Here is a 22,911-nt window from a genome sequence, read left to right as displayed (position 1 = left end):
AGTAACATTATTGCACAGAGCATGGAAGTGCACGCATGCTTCACACCAGGGCCAATTTTTGTAGCATCAGTCCAAGATGTAGCGTTTGCAGCCGATTCCTAAAGAATTGGCCCTGGCATGAAGCTCATGTGCACTCCCACACTCTACATGATAACATCACTTCTGGAAGTGCTGTCACTGCGCATGGGGCTAGGAACGGGCACACCTGTCTGCCCAGACTGTCTGCCAGTGGCAAGCAATCATTGAAGGGGCCTGTCTCCTCCCGCCAATCGCCAGTGATCAGCAAGCAGAGGGGCAACCTGCCAAGAGTCTGCTTATCACCGGCAGGAACCTAGCAACCCTAGTATGTCTGTGAAATACTTAAAGGGACCATAAAAGGGCAAGTGGAATTTACACAGAGCAAAAATATTATAAATAAATCTGTAAAGTCAGACCTCCAGAATCTTTATCCCTCCTGGTCCTAGCCACACCCACCTGCTTTAGAGAGCAAAACGTGCTCTGCTCGTCTCAGCGCCTTACAAGCAGAATCTCAGGAATCCACTTAGAAACTCGGCCATTTCCCCCCATTCCGCCAGCCTTTCAGTCTCCCAAGAAAGGGTGCATCTTCACACACACACACACACACATCCCCATGCCAATACAAATTTGCTAGGAGGAAGAACAAAAGTTTACTAATTCTATGACAGGTTTCCATTAAATAATTTGTTCAGAAATTGAACAATCATTTTTGATATTTGAATTAATCTATGTTTGGATTATGAGGCTGGGGGGTGGCTTATTCAAGGCAAAAGCAATACAGCCTGATCATTTTTAAAATTTGTATTGCTTCATGGACCCTCGTTCAGCCATTCTACATGCAGTTCAGGACTGATGACTACAAACACGTAAGCAGGAGATAGCCTTTTGATTTCAGTCACGCATGTTTATTCAAAAGTAAGCCCCACTGAGTTCCCTAGCAAGTGATCTTAGATCTGCAGCTTTAATAAATTAGCAAGTAGGACATATTTTTAAAACAAACAGCAAATACATTTACTACATTCCTACTAGAATTTATTGGCTTCATGGCGGGATTGAGTTGCAAAACGTATAGGATATCCCTGCAGTAGTCTGTTCAAACTTGGCTTGCAAGTGTCCACACCACTGGAACTAAATATTTACATGAGTCAGGAAAGATCTAATCTCACACGTCTGTCTTATTTTTTTTTTAAAAAGCCATTTGTGCATTATCTTTACTTACCACCCTGCAGTCTCCACACAGATACTATAGTCCATTACCCAGATAACAAGTACAATCAATGAAGCAGCAGCAGGAGGATTTCAAAGTTTAAGGAGAAAGGGGGGGGAGCATGGGTATTCCTTGGGCATTTAGAACAGCTTGCAGGAAATTAGAACCCTCTTAGGGCAGCTGTGATTGCAGTGAGGAACGCCAGCAAACACGTAACATGTCATCCTCACACATGCATGCACGTCACTTTCAGCACCAGGGGACACATGTCTGGAAAACCTGGCAAACCAGAGATCCCAGGTATACATATTCCAGTGTTTCATCCTATCTGGTGCTGGAAGTTTTATTTATTTCATTATTCCACATCCTACACTCCTGGAGTAGGAAAACACCAGTGTTACCACCAATGCTTCCTGCAGTAACCATAATATGTGAAGGAGACACAGACTCAGCTTCCTGACGACCATTTTCACAAGGGACGTTTTCATTCAAGCTTTGCATTTCCTGTGTCTGCATCTGAAATTATATTGGCTAGCACGTTGATTAGAAAATGGCTTTTTTCCACTTTTCTCCTTTCTACCCTGCAGTAATATCATTCACAAGAGACACATTCCAGGCTACAACGCATCATTAGAGTCAACTGTGGAAATTTCCTTTGGCTTTGCCTTCTCCAGAGAGAATGGTGTATGGAAAATGGAAAGAGTCCTAACTTTTTAAATCATTTTCAGCCATATGAAATGAGAGAATCTTTGAATCTGTGCGAGTCAAGAATCTCCGTGCTAATTAAATTATACAACTGCAACACTCCAGACCCCATAAGCAGCAGCTAAGCCTTGGTTCATTAAAAACCAGATCAAATAAAAAGTAGGCTGAAAACTTTTGCTGGTAAATTAATCAATGACAAATTTGGATTTCTCTACTAGCTAAACTCCACTTTTCATCTCCCTTTTATTGGGTAAGACTAGACTGCTATTTGTGACGGTCACAGTGTGAGGGTTTGTAATGTAAATTGGCTTCAACTTAATCTCGTAAATCTTTAATTAATTAATGGGAGCCAATTTTAATCAATGGGGACAGCTTTTAATTAAGGATAAAATGTTAATGGGGCAAACTAAGAGTAAAGCTACTATTTTTGAGGATAGATCTGTTATTATATCACAGAATAAGAAAAAAAAGAAAAGAATAAAGTCAACTTTTCCTTCTTATGCTTTTTTTTTGGCTTATTTTTCTTTTGCTTGTTTTTGTGGCTCCATAGTAGAATATAGACATGCTTGCAGAAAGTCCCAGGTTCAATCCCCAGCATCTCCAGCTAAAAGAATCAAGTGATATGAGACCCTGGAGAGCCACTGCCAGTCAAAGACAATTCTGACCGTGATAGGCCAATGGCCTGACTCAGTATAAGGCAGCTCAATCTGTTCACCTAGTAGTTTCACCCATGAGAGTTTCAAAGTATGCAGTGCCCATGCCATTGAACTTACTGAAATGCTTTGAACCGATGCCAGAACAGTATAGAAAATAAATATAAAATTTGGAGCACTGGGGTAATGTGTCTCCTGTGACCCAGTCTCACCAAGACAAAAGTTGAAAGCTAGTATGTTTAGCATTGGCTCTACCCTCCTGGCCAATACCAAGGGACTTGACATTCAAAGTCTATCCAGCTGTCTAGCCTGAAAGCTGAACACAAGAAAACTGTCTCCTATGGCGGCCAAACCAAGGTCAGCGTTGTCCACTGTGATTAACAGCAGGGTCTCGGGTGGAGATCTTTTACAGAGCCTCTTACCTTATCCTTTTTTAACTGGAGACGCTGGGTATTGAACCTAGGACCTTCTGCCTCACCCTGCCACTGAGCCACAAACCCTCCATATTACGAGGGTGATTGCTACCAGTTGCCAAGCCATAAATCTATAAGAAATTATAGCAGTCCTGATGATAGTCTCATGGTGCATCACAGAGTCACTGAAAAGCAATTGCATTCAGTCCAACAAAAGAGGCACCTCAAAACCCAGCCCTGTAAAACAGCAGTTTTTCTGTCATGGTAAGTTGACAAGAGGAGGTCGGTATCGTTTGCTCAGAGAAAGTCAAAAAGGTTAAAAGCGAAGGTAAGTGGACGATATCCACTGCTATTGAGCTAGGATCTTCAAGGCGAAAGGACGCTGAAGGCCAGCTCTTCTCACCCCATATAACCTTTCAGCATATTTACTCCCATCTTTTAAGCAGTTGCCCATGACAGTGAACAACTAAAAAATTAGTGTCATACCAGTTTGGTTCACGCCTAATGGCAAACCAAGTCTTTGCCATTGGTGCTTCAGCCTCAGATTCACAAGCCATCCCCTCCCCCGTCTTAGGCCTGTCATCATATGTTGACAGCAAACCATTACACCAGCAGAGTAAGGTAGGTGCACACCTCTGTTTACCAGCAAATCAGCATTAGAAGCTGTAGTGTTTGTGACGGGTCTGTTCCTTTAATCCGGGCCATTGTTTTAGACTGCCTAAGTCCACTCCAGGACTTGGCATGGGCAAGAAGAGAGAAAAAGGAAGTTGTTACTCCAGCTCAACACAGGGGAAGAACTAGGGCTCATTTTGAGGGGGAACGCACAGGAACGCAGTTCTGGTAGTTCTCCAAAGAGGTCACATGTCAGGTGGCCCCGCCCACCCGTCTCTTGGCCATTTGGGGCCCGTTTCGGCCTGGATTGGGTCCAAAACAGCCTAGATTGGGCCTCTGATGGGTGATGGATCACTCTCCCACTCAGCAGCAGCCCAATTCTGACCATTTTAGGCCCCTTTCAGGCCATTTTCAGCCCCTTTTTGCCATTTTGGGCCCAATTTCGGCCCTGAATGGCCAGGATTGGGTCCAAAACAGCCAGGATAGGTGATGTCAGGGGGTGTGGCATATGTAAATCAGTTATGCTAATGACACACTTCCGGTGATGTCAAGGGACGTAGCATATGCTAATGAGTTGTGCTAATGAGTTGTGCTAATATGTTCCTACAGCTCTTTTTCTACGAAATGACCCCTGGGAAGAAACTAAACTGTGTTCCTGTTTAGAACTATGCTACCTCCTTACTCTAATGCCTAGCATTAAGGACACAACAGTAGCCACAACAAAATCATCATTTCCAGTGCTGGTTTACAGGTCACTGAGGAAAACAATCGTATGTGCTAACCACACTTTGCTGGTTCCAATGTCATGGTTTGATTCAAAAGAGAAAAGGAGGAAGGGAAGGAGGGAGTGGGAAATGTACAAGAAAGGAGTGCAAGCCCACACTTAGTATTCTATCTGAAAGGAATCACTTGGGCTCACACAAACAACAGTTATCTAAAAGCCAAACCACACAATCAATGGGACTATGTGCATCTCTTTCTGAGCCATATCACAGACCACAGGTGATGCAATAGCATATTTCAATGCTTGCCCATTTATTAGAAAACCTGTGCATATAAAATATTAGCATGTCAGACAGAAGGATAAATTAAAAAGAGAGCTAAGCTACAAGAGACGAATTACACGAAGACATGCACATGAAGGGAGTCGCAATGTTAGCCAGGAAGCAAAGTTTTAAAAGAGATCAGAAGGCTTTGTCAATTTCCTCCCGCTACAGACCCAGGGAGATCTGCTCAGAGAGTTTGTTAATTTCCTCTTCTCCTTCCAGAAGGGGAGGTGAAACTGACAGAACCTTCAGGAGGCAAAGAGGAAATTAAAAAACCCTCTGAGGAGCAATCTTCCCTGGCTCTGTAGAGAGGAGAAATTGACAGAGCCTTCCGATCTTTTTTAAAACTCAGTTTCCTGGCTAACATTGCAACTCTCTTCATGTGCATGTCCTTGTGTAATTCGTAATTGTGTAATTGTAGCTTGGCTCGAAGTCTTCTACACGGCTCCTCTATATTAAAAACATATGATACCCCCTCCCCCACAATCTACAATAGTATAATTCAACAAAAGGAAAAATATATGATTCTTGCTGGTCATGTAGTTCACCACTGAAACTGCTCAATCCCAGTCGTTCATTAGGAGGTTCTTACATGTGAGGAGCTCTATAGACTTTCTGAAAGCATAAGTACTTCTCCACTGACTTCAGTGTAAGTGGGAGCTCCATGAATTCATCTCTATTGCACATGAAGAGCTTCCCTCAACAACAGCACAGCTCGCTTGTATGAAAGCTGTGTGTGTGTACAGATATGCACTTGTATTTTAGAGTCATGTTTACAATTTAGATAGAATACTTTTTTTAAACCAAAAAATTCCCAGCTCAACCATTTAACAACTCAATTGATTTTCCATACCTGATCTCTCAGCCTTTCTTGGTGTCCCATGATTGCAGTAGCATGATGGGGATATTTCTGCTTGAGATGTTCAAGAAAAGCTTCTCTCTTTTTGTCCATATCGGAGGTCTGCATCCCCAGGATTTCTTGGGAACTGCGAGGGCCACCTACTGTGTGTCTCCGAGGAATGTTGCGTCCCGGTTTTGAAGTCTGGCTGTTTCCAGTGGCAATGAGTTCCTTAGGCCAGAGACGCTCTGCATCATCTAATGAGACTGCATGAAGATTGCTTCTCCCCTGGTCTGTAAATCAAAAAAATGCAAGGCGTTGTTAAAAGAAAAACAAAACAATCTCCTGCACGTAGAAGAATTATTTTTAAGCCTGTTTCTAGACATAGTATAGAAAGAGCAGTTCTGCTTCATTTATATGGATAGATGTAAGCTGCTGAGTTTTAATAAAATATGTACTAAAATGGTAGTTTGCATAAGCTATAAAATACAGTATGTAATGCTGTACGGAAAATGGATCGCTAAGAAAAGCATGTCTTCCATACCATCTTAAAGAGTTGAAAGGATGACTGGATGAATGGCAAACACCTTTATTCCTTAAGCAATAAAACTTACAGGAGATTTTTTAAAAGCGTGCTTCATAATGTGCTGGCACATTTTAATGGAGCTGTAACAAGGCCTTCTTCAAGATCCCAATTGATAAAATTCCTTTCACAAACTGGAATTGAAATCCTTAATCTTTTTTCAGTGTGTTTTCAGCATGTTCTGAAACTTCTGTGAAAAAGCTAGAAAAGCACTTCTTTTTTTCTCAACTCCTCCTCTCCCCCTCCCCAGTTTTTCAGCCCATAGCCTTGGTTTTAAATTTCATGGATCTTGCTTGGATTTTATGCCTCTCCGAGACAGCAGACTGGAAAATATAGTGTCACTTTTTCAATAAACCATTCTTTTGAGAAATGAAATAAAAGCAAGCCTATGTGTGTGTGTTGGGGGGGGGGTGGAATAACGGCAAAAAGTCAGATAACTTTTACAACTTTAAAATCTACTTTTGAGGCCTGCTTATTATGAATAGCTTTAAGAAGAGAACAGGCTGGATGTCAGAGCCAACTTATCTTCAGGTAACTGAGTAACGCAAACCCCTCAGGGCCCAGAAAGAAAAATGCAGGTTGAAAGTTTGTTACCTAATACTTATGGAAAAAAACACCTTGTTAGTGAAGAGCAAAAATGAGGAACGTAATCACTGAAAATGTTCCCAAGTGGGCAGCCTTAATTCTGCTCCTTAAAATGAATTATTTGGGAAGCCTCCTTCTTAAAAGTAATTATTTGAGAAACCAATGCCTATGCATGCTTATTCAAAAATAACACCAGCCACCACCACCCCAAATACAATGGAACTTGTACATAGGATACAGACAGCCTTCAAGGTACTTTTCTCACTCCAAGCAAGGCACACTCATTGTTTCCTCCAAGGCCACTGCCACCCAGATCTGACCCAGTTGGTGGCAACGTGGCTCCAGTACATGGTGACTGATGCCTACAGCACTGCGGGTCACCAGGAGGAAGCTAAGCCCTCCTCCCACCCCCTCAGCATCTCCTCCTCCTCTTCGTCCTCCTTAAATAGCCAGTTGGATGAGTTGCCCAGAGAACTGACCTTGCACCAGCACAGGCTGTTGTTTAATGCTTATTTTATTTATATATACTCTGCTTTTCCCCCATTCCTCTGTTTTATCCCCACAACCACCATCCTGGGAAGTACGTTAGGGTAAGAGAGAGACAGGGAGTGGCCCAAGAGCACCCAGTGATCAGCCACAGCAGTGAGGGATCCCAGATCCTGGTCCGACACTCTAACCACCGCACATGCTTAAATGTCACTGTGGCCAATGAAATTCAAGCAAACGAAAGAGACATGCGTTTTTATCTTTATGCTGTTATCTGAACCATGTTTGTTCATAAGGAAGTCCCATTGGATTCAATGAGATTTACCTTGTTAGTGAGCTTAGGATCAGAGCCCTGCAGCCCACTGCCCTGTCCTCCATTCTGTGGAAACAGAGTTAATATGCAAACAGTTGCAGCCTTCGTCTTCAAAGCCATAGGAAGTTCCTGTGAAATGATTTGTCTGTGCATGTTGCTATTACAGAAGTCATTCTTGGCTTTTGTACCACCACCAGCAGCCCCCTGTAAAACATTTTCCTTTGTTTTTGCCATATTTGGCAATTAGCAGTCTGCTTGGCTTCTCTGGTTGACGTTTACTTTAATGGACACATCTGTAGGCTTGCATATTCGTAACACATAACTAAGAACAGACTCCCTTCCCACCCAGGCATCCTGCACAGACAGCAGAAGAATCTCTGTCCAGCCTGCCCCAACCTGTGCTGCTGCCATAGCCATTCCTGTTCACTATGCTTCATAAGCTGCCACTGTATGTGGCGCTGGGGTGTCATACATTGTGTATCCAACCCCCCAAATTAACTCAGTATGCCTTAAGTTATTTCTCTTCAGAGGTCTATGTCTAGATTGTGCAACGACAGCAGCAGTTAGAGCTGCAGGTTCAGACTTGGGAAATACAAGTGCAAGTCACTCCCCGGTTAAATTCATGGAAGAGGGGTCAGTTGACGTCTACGGACCATGGCAGTGCCACATTCAGAGATAGCATCTCTGTAAGTAAAAGACGCTGGAAAGAAGCTGGAGGGACAGCCATCAACCTGCTTGCAGGTGTTACGAAGCATTTAGCTGGCCGCTACTGGAAACAGGATGCTGGACCTGTCTATGTTAGAGTGTCAGATTAGGGTCTGAAGAGCAAGATTTGAACCCAGTAGCACCTTAAAGATCAACAAGGTTTACAGGGTATAAGCTTTCAAGAGTCAAAGCTCCCTTTGTGAAAACTTCCCTTCATCAGATACTGACAAATCCATATTTGACAAAGGGAGCTGTCAAAAGCGTGTACCTTGGAAACCTTGTTGGTCTTTAAGGTGCTACTGGACTCAAATCTTGTTCTTCTAGTGCAGACCAACATGGCTAGCCACTTGAGAGGAGGACCTGGAAGACCCAGGCTCGAATTCTCACTCTGCCATGGAAGCTTGCTGGGTGACCTTGGGCCAGTCACGGCCAGCCCAACCTACCTCACAGGGCTGTTACTGTAGGAGAGGATAATGATGCTGCACACCACTTTGGGTTCTCATTGGATAGAAAACTATCGACTGAGAGACAGATAAAGGTTAGATGGTTTTTTGTCTGATCCAGCTGGGCATTTGAGGAAAGTCTTCAGTTTTCTATTATTGGTATCTGCCAACACATCAAGAGACCAGTAGCTCTAAAGTCAACATGCCTAAATAGACTATTGGCCATTGTTTCTACAACGTTCTTTAGTTTATAAAGTGCTTTGCAAGTCTCCTCTTGTTTACTACTATCATTTATTCTCTGCATGTTTTTATATCAATTCAGACATGAGGAGTGCTGTTTTTCAACGGAGCTCAAAGAGGAGCAAGGAAGTTTGGATCTGGTAAAGACTTTAAAAGCCACTCAGCATTCCTGAGGACTTCATATTAAATCCTCGTATTCTTAGGGGTTAGAGTACAGCCGCCACCACACACACTGAGGGGCTATCGGCAAATGAAATATTTTTTCCATATGCAACTTAATTACAAAACCATCCAAACTCAATGATTTTGAAATAATCCTCTCTGAAAATTCAAGGGAAATTGTTTTACAAGGCATATAGATCACTGTTAAGATAAGAGGACCAGCAGAGAGATCGTGTTATATAGCAATGCTTCCCCACCTTCTGGATGAGCCAAAAGTCCAAACTTTGTATGGTGCCGCAGTTCGGTGTAGTGGTTAAGAGGAGAACCGGGTTTGATTCCCCACTCCTCCACGTGAAGCCAGCTGGGTGATCTTGGGGCAGTCACAGCTCTTCCAGAGCTCTCTCAGCCCCACCCACCTCACAGGGTGATTGTTGTGGGGATAGTAATAACACATTTTGTAAACCAGTCGGTGGTGCTATATAAATTGAATGTTATTATTATCCAGGACTGGCTCAAGAGATTGAGAAGGTACTGGAAGGTACTGGAAGGGGCACCAGAGTAAGGAGATGCTGGAAAATGGCAAAGAGGTGGGTGGTAAGTGGCTCGGTGAAACATGCCTCCCACGGCAGGTAAAGGGCAGTGAGGCACTGCAGGGGGCTGGGCAACAGGTAGGGATGCTGAAGGAGCAGTGCCAAGACAGAGCCCACACTCCCGCAAACCTCTTTCTCTCCTCCTTTTCTTCCATGCACTGAACAGCCCCCACCTGTTCTCCAACTTCCCCTCTTCTTCAAGCTACTATTGTAACATTACTAGTTGCCAAATATCCCCCCCCCATTATTGTCACAAAGAGGGAGGTCAAGGCAAGAAGATGAGAAGCTGGACAGGAAGACGGGGAGAGAAAGCAAAGGATGCAGAGAGCAGGAGCCACCATGTGTCCTGCAACCACTTTCAGAAGCTTCACAACCCACCTTTGGGTCTTGACTCACACAGGCTGGGAAATGCTGCTATATAATGTCCCTAGAAGCAGCCAAAGTGCACAGAGGCTACAGAACAGTGACTTGACAAAGAAAAAAGGCTCAAGCGCTGATATATTAATGATGCCCATCCAAAATGCAGGCCATTTTCCCTCTTCATTGGTTGCGCTTACGCTTCATCAGACCTGTTGGGTGGCTGACAATCCATCCATTTAAGAACTAGGCTATGTTCTCATCTCCGCTTTTAAAGGATCACAAAGCAAACAACATGTTATGTCAACAAAGTGATTACGAGCACTTCCCTGAAGCCCTGATTACTTCATGTGTCACAAGCAGAACTGAATGTTTCCCCAAGACTGCCAGTTCTGCCACTTTGTCCACACAACAACTCAGCCAAGTAAGCTGGATGAAGCTAGTATTTCTGCGCAGGGAAAAGTGCCAGGAGTTCACACGTAACAGCTCCACCAAGGTGCATCAATCATGAGTGTCTGTTTCACTGTAGCCCATCCAGGCATTATATTTCTGACACTCCGATTGTGCATACCAGGGAATTTCGGTATGTGGCTATAGCAGCTTCAGTATGTGCTCCCCAAAACCTGGATTTTGGGAGGAACACGTTTGCATGTACCAGAGCTGCAAAATATGCATTCTGCCCTTTTCAGGCCAAACAGCAATCCCACATACTGTAGCACACTCTCCTGGTATGCATGATCAGAGCATCAGGAATATAATACCTGAAAAGGGCTTGAGTGTACAGACAGGCTTGTTCAAATAACAGATAAACTATGGCTTGGCCTCTCATTTCTAAGCTACTGATTCACATGTTCCCCTCCACCTGACACATTCAGATTCCCTCACTTCCTCTTTCTTGCTGCTGATAGTAGTATGTTTTTACCTAGTAGTATTAAAAGCAATAACAATAATCACCACCATTACTGCAGCAGCAGTATTTCTATAGTGCTTTCAACATTCAAAGCACTTCCCCTAGATTATCACAGTAGTCATTGCAACAGACCTTTATTATAGGTCATATATTATGGTTTGCCTACTCCAGACCTTCCAGAGAGCACCTCCTGACCCTTCCCCAGGCTCAGGCAAGAGAGGAAAATATTGCAAGGCATTTGGACCTCCCAAGAAAGGAAATGGGGAGTAGAGATGGGTAACCACATCCTGGGCTATTTAAGTCCCAGAAGCCCCAGGCCGACGAGGAAATGGCTGGGACTGCTCTGTTCCTAAATGGATATCCAGAGAGAGAAGCAAACCCAGGGGAAGATGAGGATTTGGGTGACTCAAAACTAGGGGTGTGCACAAAAAAATTTTTTCCCACTTCATAAGGCTCTGGGTTTCAGGCCAGGCAGTGAATCTAAGACAGAGAGCAGGCAGAGGCTAAGCAGCACTCACATAACACAGTCTCCCAGTCATTCTCTGACTCAAAATGTACTCTGTACTCTAAGACAGGCTGCTTTAATCTCCTCCAAGGCTCTCTCCCATCAGAATATCCTGATTGGCCAGACAACCAAGCTCTTCTCCACCATTGGCTATTCACTCACTCTCCCTGCCTTACTCCCCCCCCCCCGCCACACACACACACATCCTCTTCCTCCACTGCTGGAAAAGCCCAGGAGTCAGGAATCAGCCAGCCAACAGGCTGAAGCTGTGATTGCCAGATTAAACCAAATTAACCTTTTAAATCCAGCTTCCTAGATCAGATCCTGGATTCTCTGGTGTGAACCAGCATAGCCAGATTTTGCCAGATCTAAAATCTGAGGCTTGGGCTGTGGAACATGTGGAAGCAACCTCAGTTCCAAACAAGAATTGCAAGGTGAAGGTTTGCAGTTCTCATTGGCAACTGGTGTAGCATAGTGAGACAGAGAAAACTATGATGTGCAATTCTGATTTCAAGAAAACAACTAGTTTGATTATTTCAAAACATTTATAATCCTCCATTCTCCCACACTCATAATTGCCCAACTCACATGTAACAGTCGAGTATGGTTGGCCAAAAACCAGGATGTGTTGCAGGTAGGGCTCATTTTGAGGGGGAACGTGCAGGAACACAGTTCTGGTAGTTCTCCAAAGAGGTCACATGTCAGGTGGCCACGCCCACCTGATTTTCAGCTATTTTGGGCCCGTTTCGGCCTGGAGTGGGCCCAAAATGGCCAGGATTGGTCTTAAAACAGCCAGGATTGGTCCCAAAACAGCCAGGATTGGGCCTCTGATGGGTGGTGGATCACTCTCCCGCTCAGCAGCGGCCCAATTCTGACCATTTGGGGCCCCTTTTCAGCCATTTTCAGCCCCCTTTTGCCATTTTGGGCCCAATTTCAGCCCTGAATGGCCAGGATTGGGTCCAAAACAGCCAGGATAGGTGATGTCAGGGGGTGTGGCATATACAAATCAGTTATGCTAATGATACTCTTCCGGTGATGTCAAGGGGCATAGCATATGCTAATGAGTTGTGCTAATGAGTTGTGCTAATGAGTTCCTGCAGCTCTTTTTCTACAAAATGACCCCTGGCTGCAGGGAATCTGAGCACAGAATAGCCATAGCACCATTCATGGGGTTAGTTATACTGAGCTTCAAACATCACATCAAATCAAAGTTCCGTTTTCTTCACTGTAGTTCAGCGGGACAACTAACTGAGCCATTTGCGGTGAAGAAGGAAATGAAGCTTGTGTAAGTTGTTCTATATCCATTTTATTATTTTGTTTTCTAACACTGTTCTGGCAGGGCAGAAAAGAAATACCCTTCTGATGGTCGACTCACCAGAATATTGTAAGGTCACCTTTTCATAAATGACTCAACTCAAGTCACCATTGGAAGCTGTGGGTATTATTTAATCTTTATAACAGTGGCATATTAGATTCTTTCATTATACTTTTCTCTTCCCAGATCAAATTTTCCTAATTTGTGGCATGTGCTGGCATAGGAGTTCATCCTCTCCAGGTCTCAGCACATACTTGCCAAGCCAGAAGTAAAGGCGAAGTTGCCCCATAATAGGCATAACAAGGCACAAGAGATGCACATTATACAAGATAATGTCCTGTATAACGTGCACAGTGCAATTAGTGCAGGTCTTTTGTGAGCAACACACATGTGGTCAGGGGCTCACCAAGGGCTTGTCTCAGGTTAAATGCAGCTTCAGGGGGTTGATAAGTATATTTGATCACTGGGGGGAAAATATCACATATAGAATCATAGAATCATAGAGTTGGAAGGGGTCATACAGACCATCTAGTCCAACCTCCTGCCCAGTGGAGGATCAGCCTAAAGCATCTCTGACAAATATTCATCCAGCTACTGCAGGAGTGGGCAATTTTTTTTAGTAGAATCCTAAAACCCCTTTCTTTGATCTATTTTAAAAACAGCTTTCTGCTACAAGGACTGTGTGAAGTTTTGGGCACGAATGATGCACACAGATACGGGAAGCAAGACTCACTTGCAATTCCTATTCTAAATGCACCATTAAATTCCAAAGCCTCTACCACTTGAAGATATGGTAGAGCATCCTTGCAAATGAGCCTATAGAAGTTAACAGCCCACCTGTTTGCATGTACAGTGGCACACATATTGCAGAAGTGGGAGGGAAGGTCCATCTCTCTTGCTCATTTACAAAAGCTTTTTGGAGATGATTCTTGCTCAAGCTGCCACAGGCGAGCAAATACTTACAAACCTGAGATTCGAGTCCAAGTAGCACCTTAAAGACCAACAAGATTTCCAGGGTGTGAGCTTTCGAGAGTCAAGCTCCTTTTGTCAGATATCTGGTGTAGGAAGCTTTGACTGTCGGAAAACTTGAAGGTGCTACTGGACTCAAATCTTGCTGTTCTACTGCAGCCCAACACAGCTACCCACCTGAAACTACTTACAAGTCTATCACAGAACATTCATATATATTTTTCATGGCTGCAGATGCTGCCTGCTATTACATTATGGGCATGAAGACATTCAATTGGATCAAGTTTAGCTCTTTCCCAGGCTTGAGAACGTTTGGATTCAAGCACATGTTTGTGTGCTACCCACACATGCAAGGGAGTAAAAGCCTGAAGCTATTTTTTTTTATTAAGCTGGCAGAGTAATCATTCCTTTTTTAAAAAGGTCAGATGCCCTTTCCATCCCACACATAAAACTGGCAGTAGCTTTCTTAGAAAACTTAATGAGAATTTCAAGTTGAAGTTCTCAACAGGAGTGGCAGTGAAAGCTTTGAGAACTCCCCACTTTGTCCAACTATGGGATCTAGAAATGTTGGAGTTTTATGCACAATTCACATTGAGCTAGGATCAGGCCAGTGGGCTACCTAAAGTATTGGTTTGCCCTCTGACTAAGATTATTCCTTTTTCTTTTTTCTTAAAAAGGTGTTTACATGGCAGCATCCGTTTTTTGAATGGGAGCTTATTTTAGAACTTGATAATTTCTCATCAATGTTAGCTATAAACCTGTATCTTTGACAAGGCAGTGTGGTGGTGGAGCGTGCCCTCAAGTCAGAGCTGATTTATGGTGACCCCTGTTGGGGTTTTCATGGCATGAGACTAACAGAGGTGGTTTGTCATTGCCCGCCTCTGAACCCTGATTTTCATTGGAGGTCTCCCATCCAATTACTAGCCAAGGCCAACCCTGCTTAGCTTCTGAGATCTGACAAGATCAGGCTCACCTTGGCTATCTAGGTCAGGGCATAACAAGGTAGTAAAAGGGTACTTGAAGCAGGGATGCCCAAGCTTGATCCTCCATGATATCATCATAACCAGTACTCCGCACCACGTACATTGGCTAGGAGAAGAATCTTGCTTCACCTGCAAATGGTGTAGCCCTACCTAGAGCACATTGTTCATACCAAACATATTACACCAATATGAGACATCAAAATGATCTGAGAGAATACTTCCGTGAGGTAGGGTTTAGATGCACAAGTAACCACATTTAAGACCACAGTAAGGCCATGAATTGGTAATCTGGGACTATGAGGATTCTTGCATCACCCCTCAGCTCTTGACAAAGGAACTGTAAGATGACCGCTATTCACAAGAAAGGGTATATTCACACATTACACAATACACATTTCATGACTGAGTTCCCCTCCCTGTGTCTGGTGAAAGAGTCTCTTTACATATGATGCCTCAGCACATGTTCGTCAAGTGTAGGGAGACACAATGTTAGCCAAGAAGCATAGAGCTGGTGAAGATGACTCCTCAGAGGGTTTGTTAATTTCATCTTCCCCTCCCTGAAGGCTCTGTCAATTTCACCTCTCCAGTCTAAAACTGTGTGGGGTCCCAACCATAGGGCAGCAAGGAATGGAAATGGGCTGGAGCTGCCTTCCAGAGCTGGGCTTAGACCTGGAGAGGTTATGGGCTCAAGTTTCCCTTCTGGCATTTCACAGCCCCTTCACACAGCTCCAGTGTATAGCAAAGCCTTTGCCCTGCCACCAGGGCCAATTCCAGACGGCCCCTCGTGTCGTCACGCAGAAAACGCGAAATATCGCGTTTTCTCACGCGCGTTTTGCACGACATCGCGCAAAACTCGCACGAGAAAACGCGATATTTCGCGTTTTCTGCGCGACGACGTGCGACGTTTCGCAAGGCGGGGGGCCGTCTGGAATCGGCCCAGCTCTTTTTTAAACTACCCTTCCCAGCTAACATTGTATCTCCTGACATGTCTTCTTCACATGTCAGATGTCTTGTGTAGAGAGACTCACAGTCATGTGTGACTTACAGGTTCTCCTTAGTTCCCATGCATGCAGTGCCCATTTTGCACTGCGAGTGCAGCACACTCAAAGAAGGTACTTCAGCCTTCTTTCCATCCATCCCCTTTTTCCAACTTGAAATGATTGGGAAGGGGACAATGCTCTTTAGCTTACTGGGAAACCCACAATAGTACATCAATATTGCGCCCTCAAGACCACTTAGGGTTTGAAAAATGGCACTGGTGGGCGGGGGGGAGACTGAAGCTCCTTCTCCACACATGCCATAGCGCCCCGCCCCTGCAAATCAGGCATCGCATACATGGAAACTGTAAGTGAGGACCCTGGAACCAACCTGTGTCCTCTGTACTGTATGAAGAAGCAGGACTTTTTTAAAAACACACCTTACGGTAATTTAAACAAGAATGGCCCATTCCTTCCACTTGGAGACTGCATCCTCCCTGATTATGATGTAGGTGCTGCTCACTCCCACATGTAAATAGACTAGAGGGAGGTTATGACTCCAGTCAGAAGTGATACCATCCTACCTAGTGAACCACCACCCAGCCCATAAGGAACTCCAAATCCTGACTGGCCCAACCTTATTGGGTGGAGGGTTTCACCTGGTTTTAATGTTACCTTTAATGAATGCCTCCAGCCTGCACATGTCAAGAGTGACACATCCACAGAAGGACCTTGATAATGTGAGCGCATGGTGCACCTTTTCTCATAAACCAGCTCCATGCACTAATTCAATCAAATTAAGCAGACAAAAAAAGAAAAGCCCCTCCTTCCCCAAACGGCACATTGCAAATAGATACAAACATTTATTCTGTACAGGCAAGTGGGCATACAAGTCTACTCAAGAAACATAATAAAGGAAACTGTGGACTCTTGAGAACTACAGAACTGCAGCTCTTATACATTCTCCAAAGCATTCTCTGGATTCTACAAACACCCATAAAATAGATTTAGACTAGGCATGTGTCATGCTGTCTCAAATGTTTATTCTGAACACAATATTTCTTAAAAAGGAAACAGTTCACACTACATTTTAGATAAAGCAGAGCAAAAACGGCATACTCAATGCTAAATCTGACCTTATGCGAAAGCCGTGTTCATAATGTTGGGCTGCATTCCAAGGCAAACACATGGCTTTCACATGGAGCATAGTAACCTCTGACTGTAGGTCGCTGGGATTTAAAAATATGAACTCAAACATGCTAACACTCAGTTGCCCTAAATGAGGAAGCAGTTTCTACAGATCATAGGAGAAAAATGCTTTAAAAATTAAGATTTTCCTTCCCTGTGGTGATGGCACCCTCCCATCTTGTACTTGCTTTATGTTTTATGAAACATTTGCATAGAAAACCTTGTGCCAGTTGCCGTTCCTCAAAAAAATCCTTTTCCCAAGAGAAAAAGTCAGATATAAGAAACAGACAAAACAGTCAGCCACAGCATAATAAATAAAGGATCTGCTCCATATAATCTGTCACTGAGATATAAAAAGCAGCAACGAGGGACATGTTGAATGTAACTCCATCTACGAGTGATTCTGTTACTCACCCTTCATCTGTCTGCTGTCTCTGGGACAAGCCAGAGGAGGCTCAGATTTCTGGCTTTCAGTTTCCTCCATTGTCCCTGCCTACTTTCACAATGCCACAAGCTTTCGATTCAAAAGTCGAAAAACTTGCAGCTTTACAAAGATACCAGAAAACTGCCTCCAGCAGAAAAGGAAATCTATCTTCCCTCTTAACAGCACAAAGTTCCTTTCAAAAGCGAGCTGCATTCCAGCAGGGAAGGAGTCTCTCTGAAACAAGTCATGGTTTTCAGCAGGCGAGTGGGCAGTGCTCTCTCCAAAGCCTCTGCTGCCTCAGCGGCTGTTGCTGGAAGCGTCCCCCCCAGCCTGTATCGGTGAGGCCCCCAACAGGTGATGGATTTGTCTGAGAGAGAGATTCTAACCTAGTTCTTTTCCATATAGCTGAGTCTTTCCCCCAAGCAGCTTTACTGAAGGGGAAAATTCTTAACATATGATGATGGGCCTGAAACTGCCAGAATCCGGCTTCTCCATCCATACTCTCATACGAAAATAAACCTAGCTGAAGTCAGTGGGGCTGGCTGCAGAGGATCATTCTTGCAAAGGTCCTCAAAACTGGAGTTTGTTATTAACAAATAGATATTCTTTGGAAATGCTTTTTGCAGTAGCAACTGTATACTAATAACAAGTTCAGTTTTCTTATTTACTTATATTTGTTAAAAATTTTGTACCCTGATTTTCTCCCCAACTGGGACCCAAAGCAGTTTCCAACATCCTTCTCTTCTCTTCCATTTTATCCCTACAAGGGCTACCCTGTGAAATAGGTTAGGCAGAGAGGCAGAGAGAGAGAGAGAGAGAGTGACTGCCTCAAAGAACTTCCAAGGCAAAACGGGGATGCGAACCTGGGCATCCCAAGTCCCACTACACCACACGTGGCCAGCTCCCTTTAAGAACTCACACTGACTGATCCTATAAACTTTTACTGAGAAGTAAGATCCACTGGAATATATGAGACACTTCGGTGTACCTGGGCACAGATTTGGAGCCCACCATCCAGAGTTGCAAATTCACCAGGACAATTTCCCTGCTCCCCTCTCCTGTGTGCTTCTTGACAGCAGTTTGGTATATAGGAATCAGTAGGTAACAGATGAATACTATTACCTGTTAATGTCTTGCAGATCTAACAGTTGTTAAAGACAAAGGCACATAAAACAAGATGACAGCTCAGTACATGTCAAGATGTCAAATTCAAGTACAGAATATATAGATTGGCTGAAAAAATGGGAGCTTCCCCCCAAATATCAAGCAAACTGAGCAAACCTGCTTACAGCACCGAACCACTCTCAGAGGGCAGTTCCACAGACCCACAAGTCAGAGTATTGCAGAGCTGCTTAGAAAAGTGCTCTGTTTCCTACCCATTAGGCCAAACCACTCCATAAAGCTGTGCAAGCTCTCATTTTATAGAACGATGAATCCTGGGCACATTAATATTCCCCAAAGAATGCTCCCCTGTGTTTTATGGCGCATCCTTTCAAATGAAGGCATCACGTAAATCTCACAATATTCATTCTCTGTTGATTATTTTCCCTTCTTAGGTCACAGAGAATATGGTTGCTGCCCGTTTCCAGGATGCACAGGGCTCCGGCTGCTTTTTAGAGCACTGTATGAAGGAGACCTCATACAGGTGCATCTTCATAGCACTTCAGAACTGTAAAATTGCACACCTCTGCAAGAGGCTGGTGTTTGGGTTCTTATGAAATGCGAGTCTTGTGAAGGATAACATCTGGCAGTACTAAGAAGAATTAAATTAAGATTTATAATTGCAGCCTTAGTGAAATCTATAAAAGAAGAAGGCATTAAATGATGCCAAGCAATAAACCAGAAGCAAATTAGCCAGGCTGAGATAGCACTGGAAACTAAAATAGACAAAAGCAGATAAATGAATACACCACAGATACAGGCTTGGCAAACTTATTGGGCTGCTAGCAGAAGGAAGATTTAGGGGGATGCAATCAGGGCTTTTTTTCAGCTGGAACGCAGTGGAACAGAGTTCCAGAACCTCTTGAAAATGGTCACATGGCCGGTGGCCCCACCCCCTGATCTCCAGACAGAGGGGAGTGGCCACGGCACGGAGGGCAATCTAAAATCCCCTTTGTCTGGAGATCAGGGGTGGGGCCACCAGCCATGTGACCATTTTTTCCAAGGGCAACCCATTGAGTTCCACCACCTCTTTTCCCAGAAAAAAACCCTGGATGCAATGAAGAATGAAGCAGCATGCTGTATTGGTAAGAGTGACAGACTAGGATCTTGGAGACTCAGGTTCAACTTCCATCATCTTGGGACAGTCACACATTCTACGCCTAACTTATCTCACAGGGTTGTTGTGAGGATAAAATGGGAGAGAGGAGAACACTGCGAGCCACTCTAGGTTCCCATTGGAGAGAAAGGTGGGGTATAAATGAAGAAAATAAATACGAAATAAATAGTCAATATAGGCCCTTATAGATTACAACCTAAGAGCATTAAATCTTTCATTATGTCTCAACATAAGTAAAAAAAGTAGCCATGTAAAAGGGAGGGTTGGATTTGATCAGACACTGTTTAATTATTTCCCTTTACGATGTTCCCCTCTCATCAAAATAATGCACACCCACATAGTTTAAGCTGTTTTTATTTTATTTATTTGATCATTTTTATGCTGCATCTCCAGGAAAACTGCCTGAGGCAGCTTACAAAATAAATAAAATGTAAAAAAACATTAAAAATTCTTAATTAAAACCCAACATTAGCAACCAACCAGAGCATAAAAACATAAGATAATGAAATTTCTTAAAAATGAATATCAGTTTTCAGACTAAAACACACTATAAAATGGTGGTAAAAGATCTACCCTTAATTAAATGCATGAGTAAATAGAAATGTTTTGTGCCTAAAGCCTTAAGAGAGGGGCATTCCACAGGTGTGGTGCCATTACTGAGAAAGCCTTTTCTCTGGTTGCCTCTGACTTTACCATTTTAGCCAGTGAGTTAGATCAAAAATATTCTGCTCAGGTAACAGTGAACATTTTCTTGCAAAGCGGTTTCCTCTGGTAGAAAAGCCATTAGTGGGCCGGAGTCTTTGGATCCACCCTCATGATTAGAGATCCCAGGTCCCCCATGGGCATGGGGGATCCCCCACTTCAACCCTCTGCCCCCTGCCCCACTCACCTGGCTGGCAGGTGAGAGGGCCTTCAGGGTACACTGCCGGGGCAGCACGATGACATCACTTTTGGGGAGTGATGTCATCGCACCCAAGAGTGCCAGACTGAAGCTGATATTAAGCATGAAGCCATTCAAGAAATCCCATATTTGTACATCACATGAAAGACAGACTATGATTAATAAAACAACTTTGAACATGATTTCAGATCCTGATTTGACGGATCTTAGCTAACCACAATTGGATGGGGTGCCTTACACTGGGACAATCTTTAACCATTGTTAGTTTAATTACGCCATGGCTTCGTATTATGTCTGAATGGATGCCAAGAATGAAGGAAGTTGGCATCTGGACAAACTGGCCTATGCATCTTCAATGCCTAATACTAAGGGCAGATTTCATTTTGACTTCAAGTTTCATTGTCTGAACACTGTACAAGTCAGTCTTTCAAGGAAAATAATTTGTTCTCTTTTGTTGGAGAGAGCAGCTTTTCTTGCTCCCACTGAAAGAGGCAAGAGCCATCTGACTGAGTCATAAAGACATACAATGACTCCAGCTTTTTCTTCTTGCTGTTTCCCTTCTGCTTTTCGGAAAGCATCTCACAAGAGGCACCTTCCCCATTTATTATGTGACAGAGGACAGAGAGCAAAAGTTTTGAGCAGAAACCTTTGGAAGGGGCAAAGCCAGAGAAAAGGAGCTACACACACAGCCAACCTTTTAGACTAAAATAAGCAAATAGAGATGCAGGCACTGATAAACGGTGGGTCCAGGTCCAACCTGAACAGCAAGGTATGATAAAGAAAGTAGCACCCCCCCCTCAAGTGTCAACCACATGGAGAGACTGCTGAGGAGACGGGAACGCAAGATAGATCCATACTCATGTTGTGCTCACAGTCTGAAGAATCCAATCCAGTCCTGAATTTTTACCACGCAAACACAACTTGACTTATTATACCACTGCTCTATCCAGATTTGGAAGTTGTGCGGCAGCAGAGTGTCTAAGAATCCATACATAGTCATTATGATGCAACCGGACCAAACATCTGGAGCCCCATATTACAATAACAAGCTAGTCCACGATATTTTGGCGATCTGCACAACGCCACGGTCTGCATGCAGTCATAAGCAGTTCAGTAGGAATCCCCTCCGAATAATGGAGAATGATTGTTCCCCCCCATAGAAAAGAGAAAGGTACAGTCATGAACACCTACTATCTCACTTGGTTGTGTGACTGTTCCACATTTCTCAACTGGATTTCACAGAAGCAGCTGGGGGCAACACTTGCATTTTGCTGCTTTGGGACTCTTCAATGGACTGCCCTGTCCATTAGCACAAATCTCTCTGCTGGATCCAAACCCAGACTCACCACAGCATGTATAAGGTCCAAGCGCATTTAGATATGGCAAAAACAGCTCAGATCAGCTCTTGGCTTAGCAAACCCCTGAAAATATTTGCACAGTATGGCATCTGAAACAAGAAGCAGCTGCATTTCCACCAGCAGAATGCTACCCGCAGAGCTTTGGTGAAACAAAACAATTCCTAGGCATTGCAGGCCGGTCTGCTGATGGGCTGATTTTCTTTTCTAACACGCTGCTAACACTTAGGCACTCATGTCAGCCCTGAGCCAGCAAAACCATGGATTCCACAGTCATTTTGATTGTTTAAACATTAACTGGCTCACTCAACCTTAAGGCCTCGAATATACAGCCTGGCGAATATATTTATATTGCGAATGACACAAAGTTACAACAGTCATTGGTATGAGCTGTAAGAGAGAATTTTCTTGTCTAGGGTGTTCACATACCAACTTTGATATAGTCTATTACACTGCTGGGTTTTTTATTTTCTGTGACCACCTTACCTAGGGAAATTATGTTCATTTGTTTTTATTTATATTCCACCTTTCTCACTGGGACTCAAGGTGGATTACAGGTAGGCTAGAACTAGTCAATCAATCAGTTTAGTCGATTACAAAATATGGTAATATTTGGATAACAACATTTGAGTCTAACAGCAAAGATTCCTAGTAAAACAATATAATACAGTGGGGCTGGGATTGAAGAACTAGAAGAAAAAATAGTATCCTAATAGAAGTCACCTCCTGAGCTGATCCATTACATCACAGCTCTACTCCTCTACAAAATGCCCTCTTGAACAATTCTGTTTTGTACCTTTTCCAAAACAAGAGAAGAGTGGGGGCCTTCCTAATAGTCTCAGGCAGACTTTTCCACAATGTGGGAGCCACCATAGAGAATGCATGTGAACGGGAAGTTGCCAATTTTACCTATTTGCAGTGTGGCACCTTTAGAAGGCTTTGCCCTCAAGTCATAGCTAACTTATGGAATCCCCTGGTGGGGTTTTCATGGCAAGAGACTAACAGAGGTGGTTTGCCATTGTCTGCCTCTGCAGCCCTTATCTTTGTTGGAAGTCTCCTATCCACTTAGTAACCAAGGTCAACCTTGCTTAGCTTCTGAGATCTAAAGAGATCAGGCTCACCTGGGCTATCTAGGTCAGGGGACACGGGT

At 43.7% G+C, this 22,911-nt stretch overlaps 1 protein-coding gene across 10 annotated transcripts in view; it reads right to left on the bottom strand.

The window, feature by feature from the left end:
* The window catches only part of KIAA1217 (KIAA1217 ortholog), a 476,642-nt gene that overhangs the window by 252,148 nt on the left and 201,583 nt on the right, over positions 1 to 22,911 (bottom strand). For all 10 annotated transcript variants that reach the window (XR_008597801.1, XR_008597800.1, XM_054990766.1 and 7 more), the window contains exon 2: positions 5,508 to 5,785. Coding sequence is in view for 8 of the 10 variants with exons in the window: in XM_054990766.1 (XP_054846741.1) it covers positions 5,508 to 5,785 (278 nt within the window). In the remaining 2 variants the exon portion in view is untranslated. The remainder of the gene's footprint in view (positions 1 to 5,507; positions 5,786 to 22,911) is intronic.

This window comes from Eublepharis macularius, chromosome 11, assembly GCF_028583425.1.
Source record: "Eublepharis macularius isolate TG4126 chromosome 11, MPM_Emac_v1.0, whole genome shotgun sequence".
NCBI lineage: Eukaryota > Metazoa > Chordata > Lepidosauria > Squamata > Eublepharidae > Eublepharis > Eublepharis macularius.
This window is presented reverse-complemented; position numbering and strand designations above follow the sequence as displayed.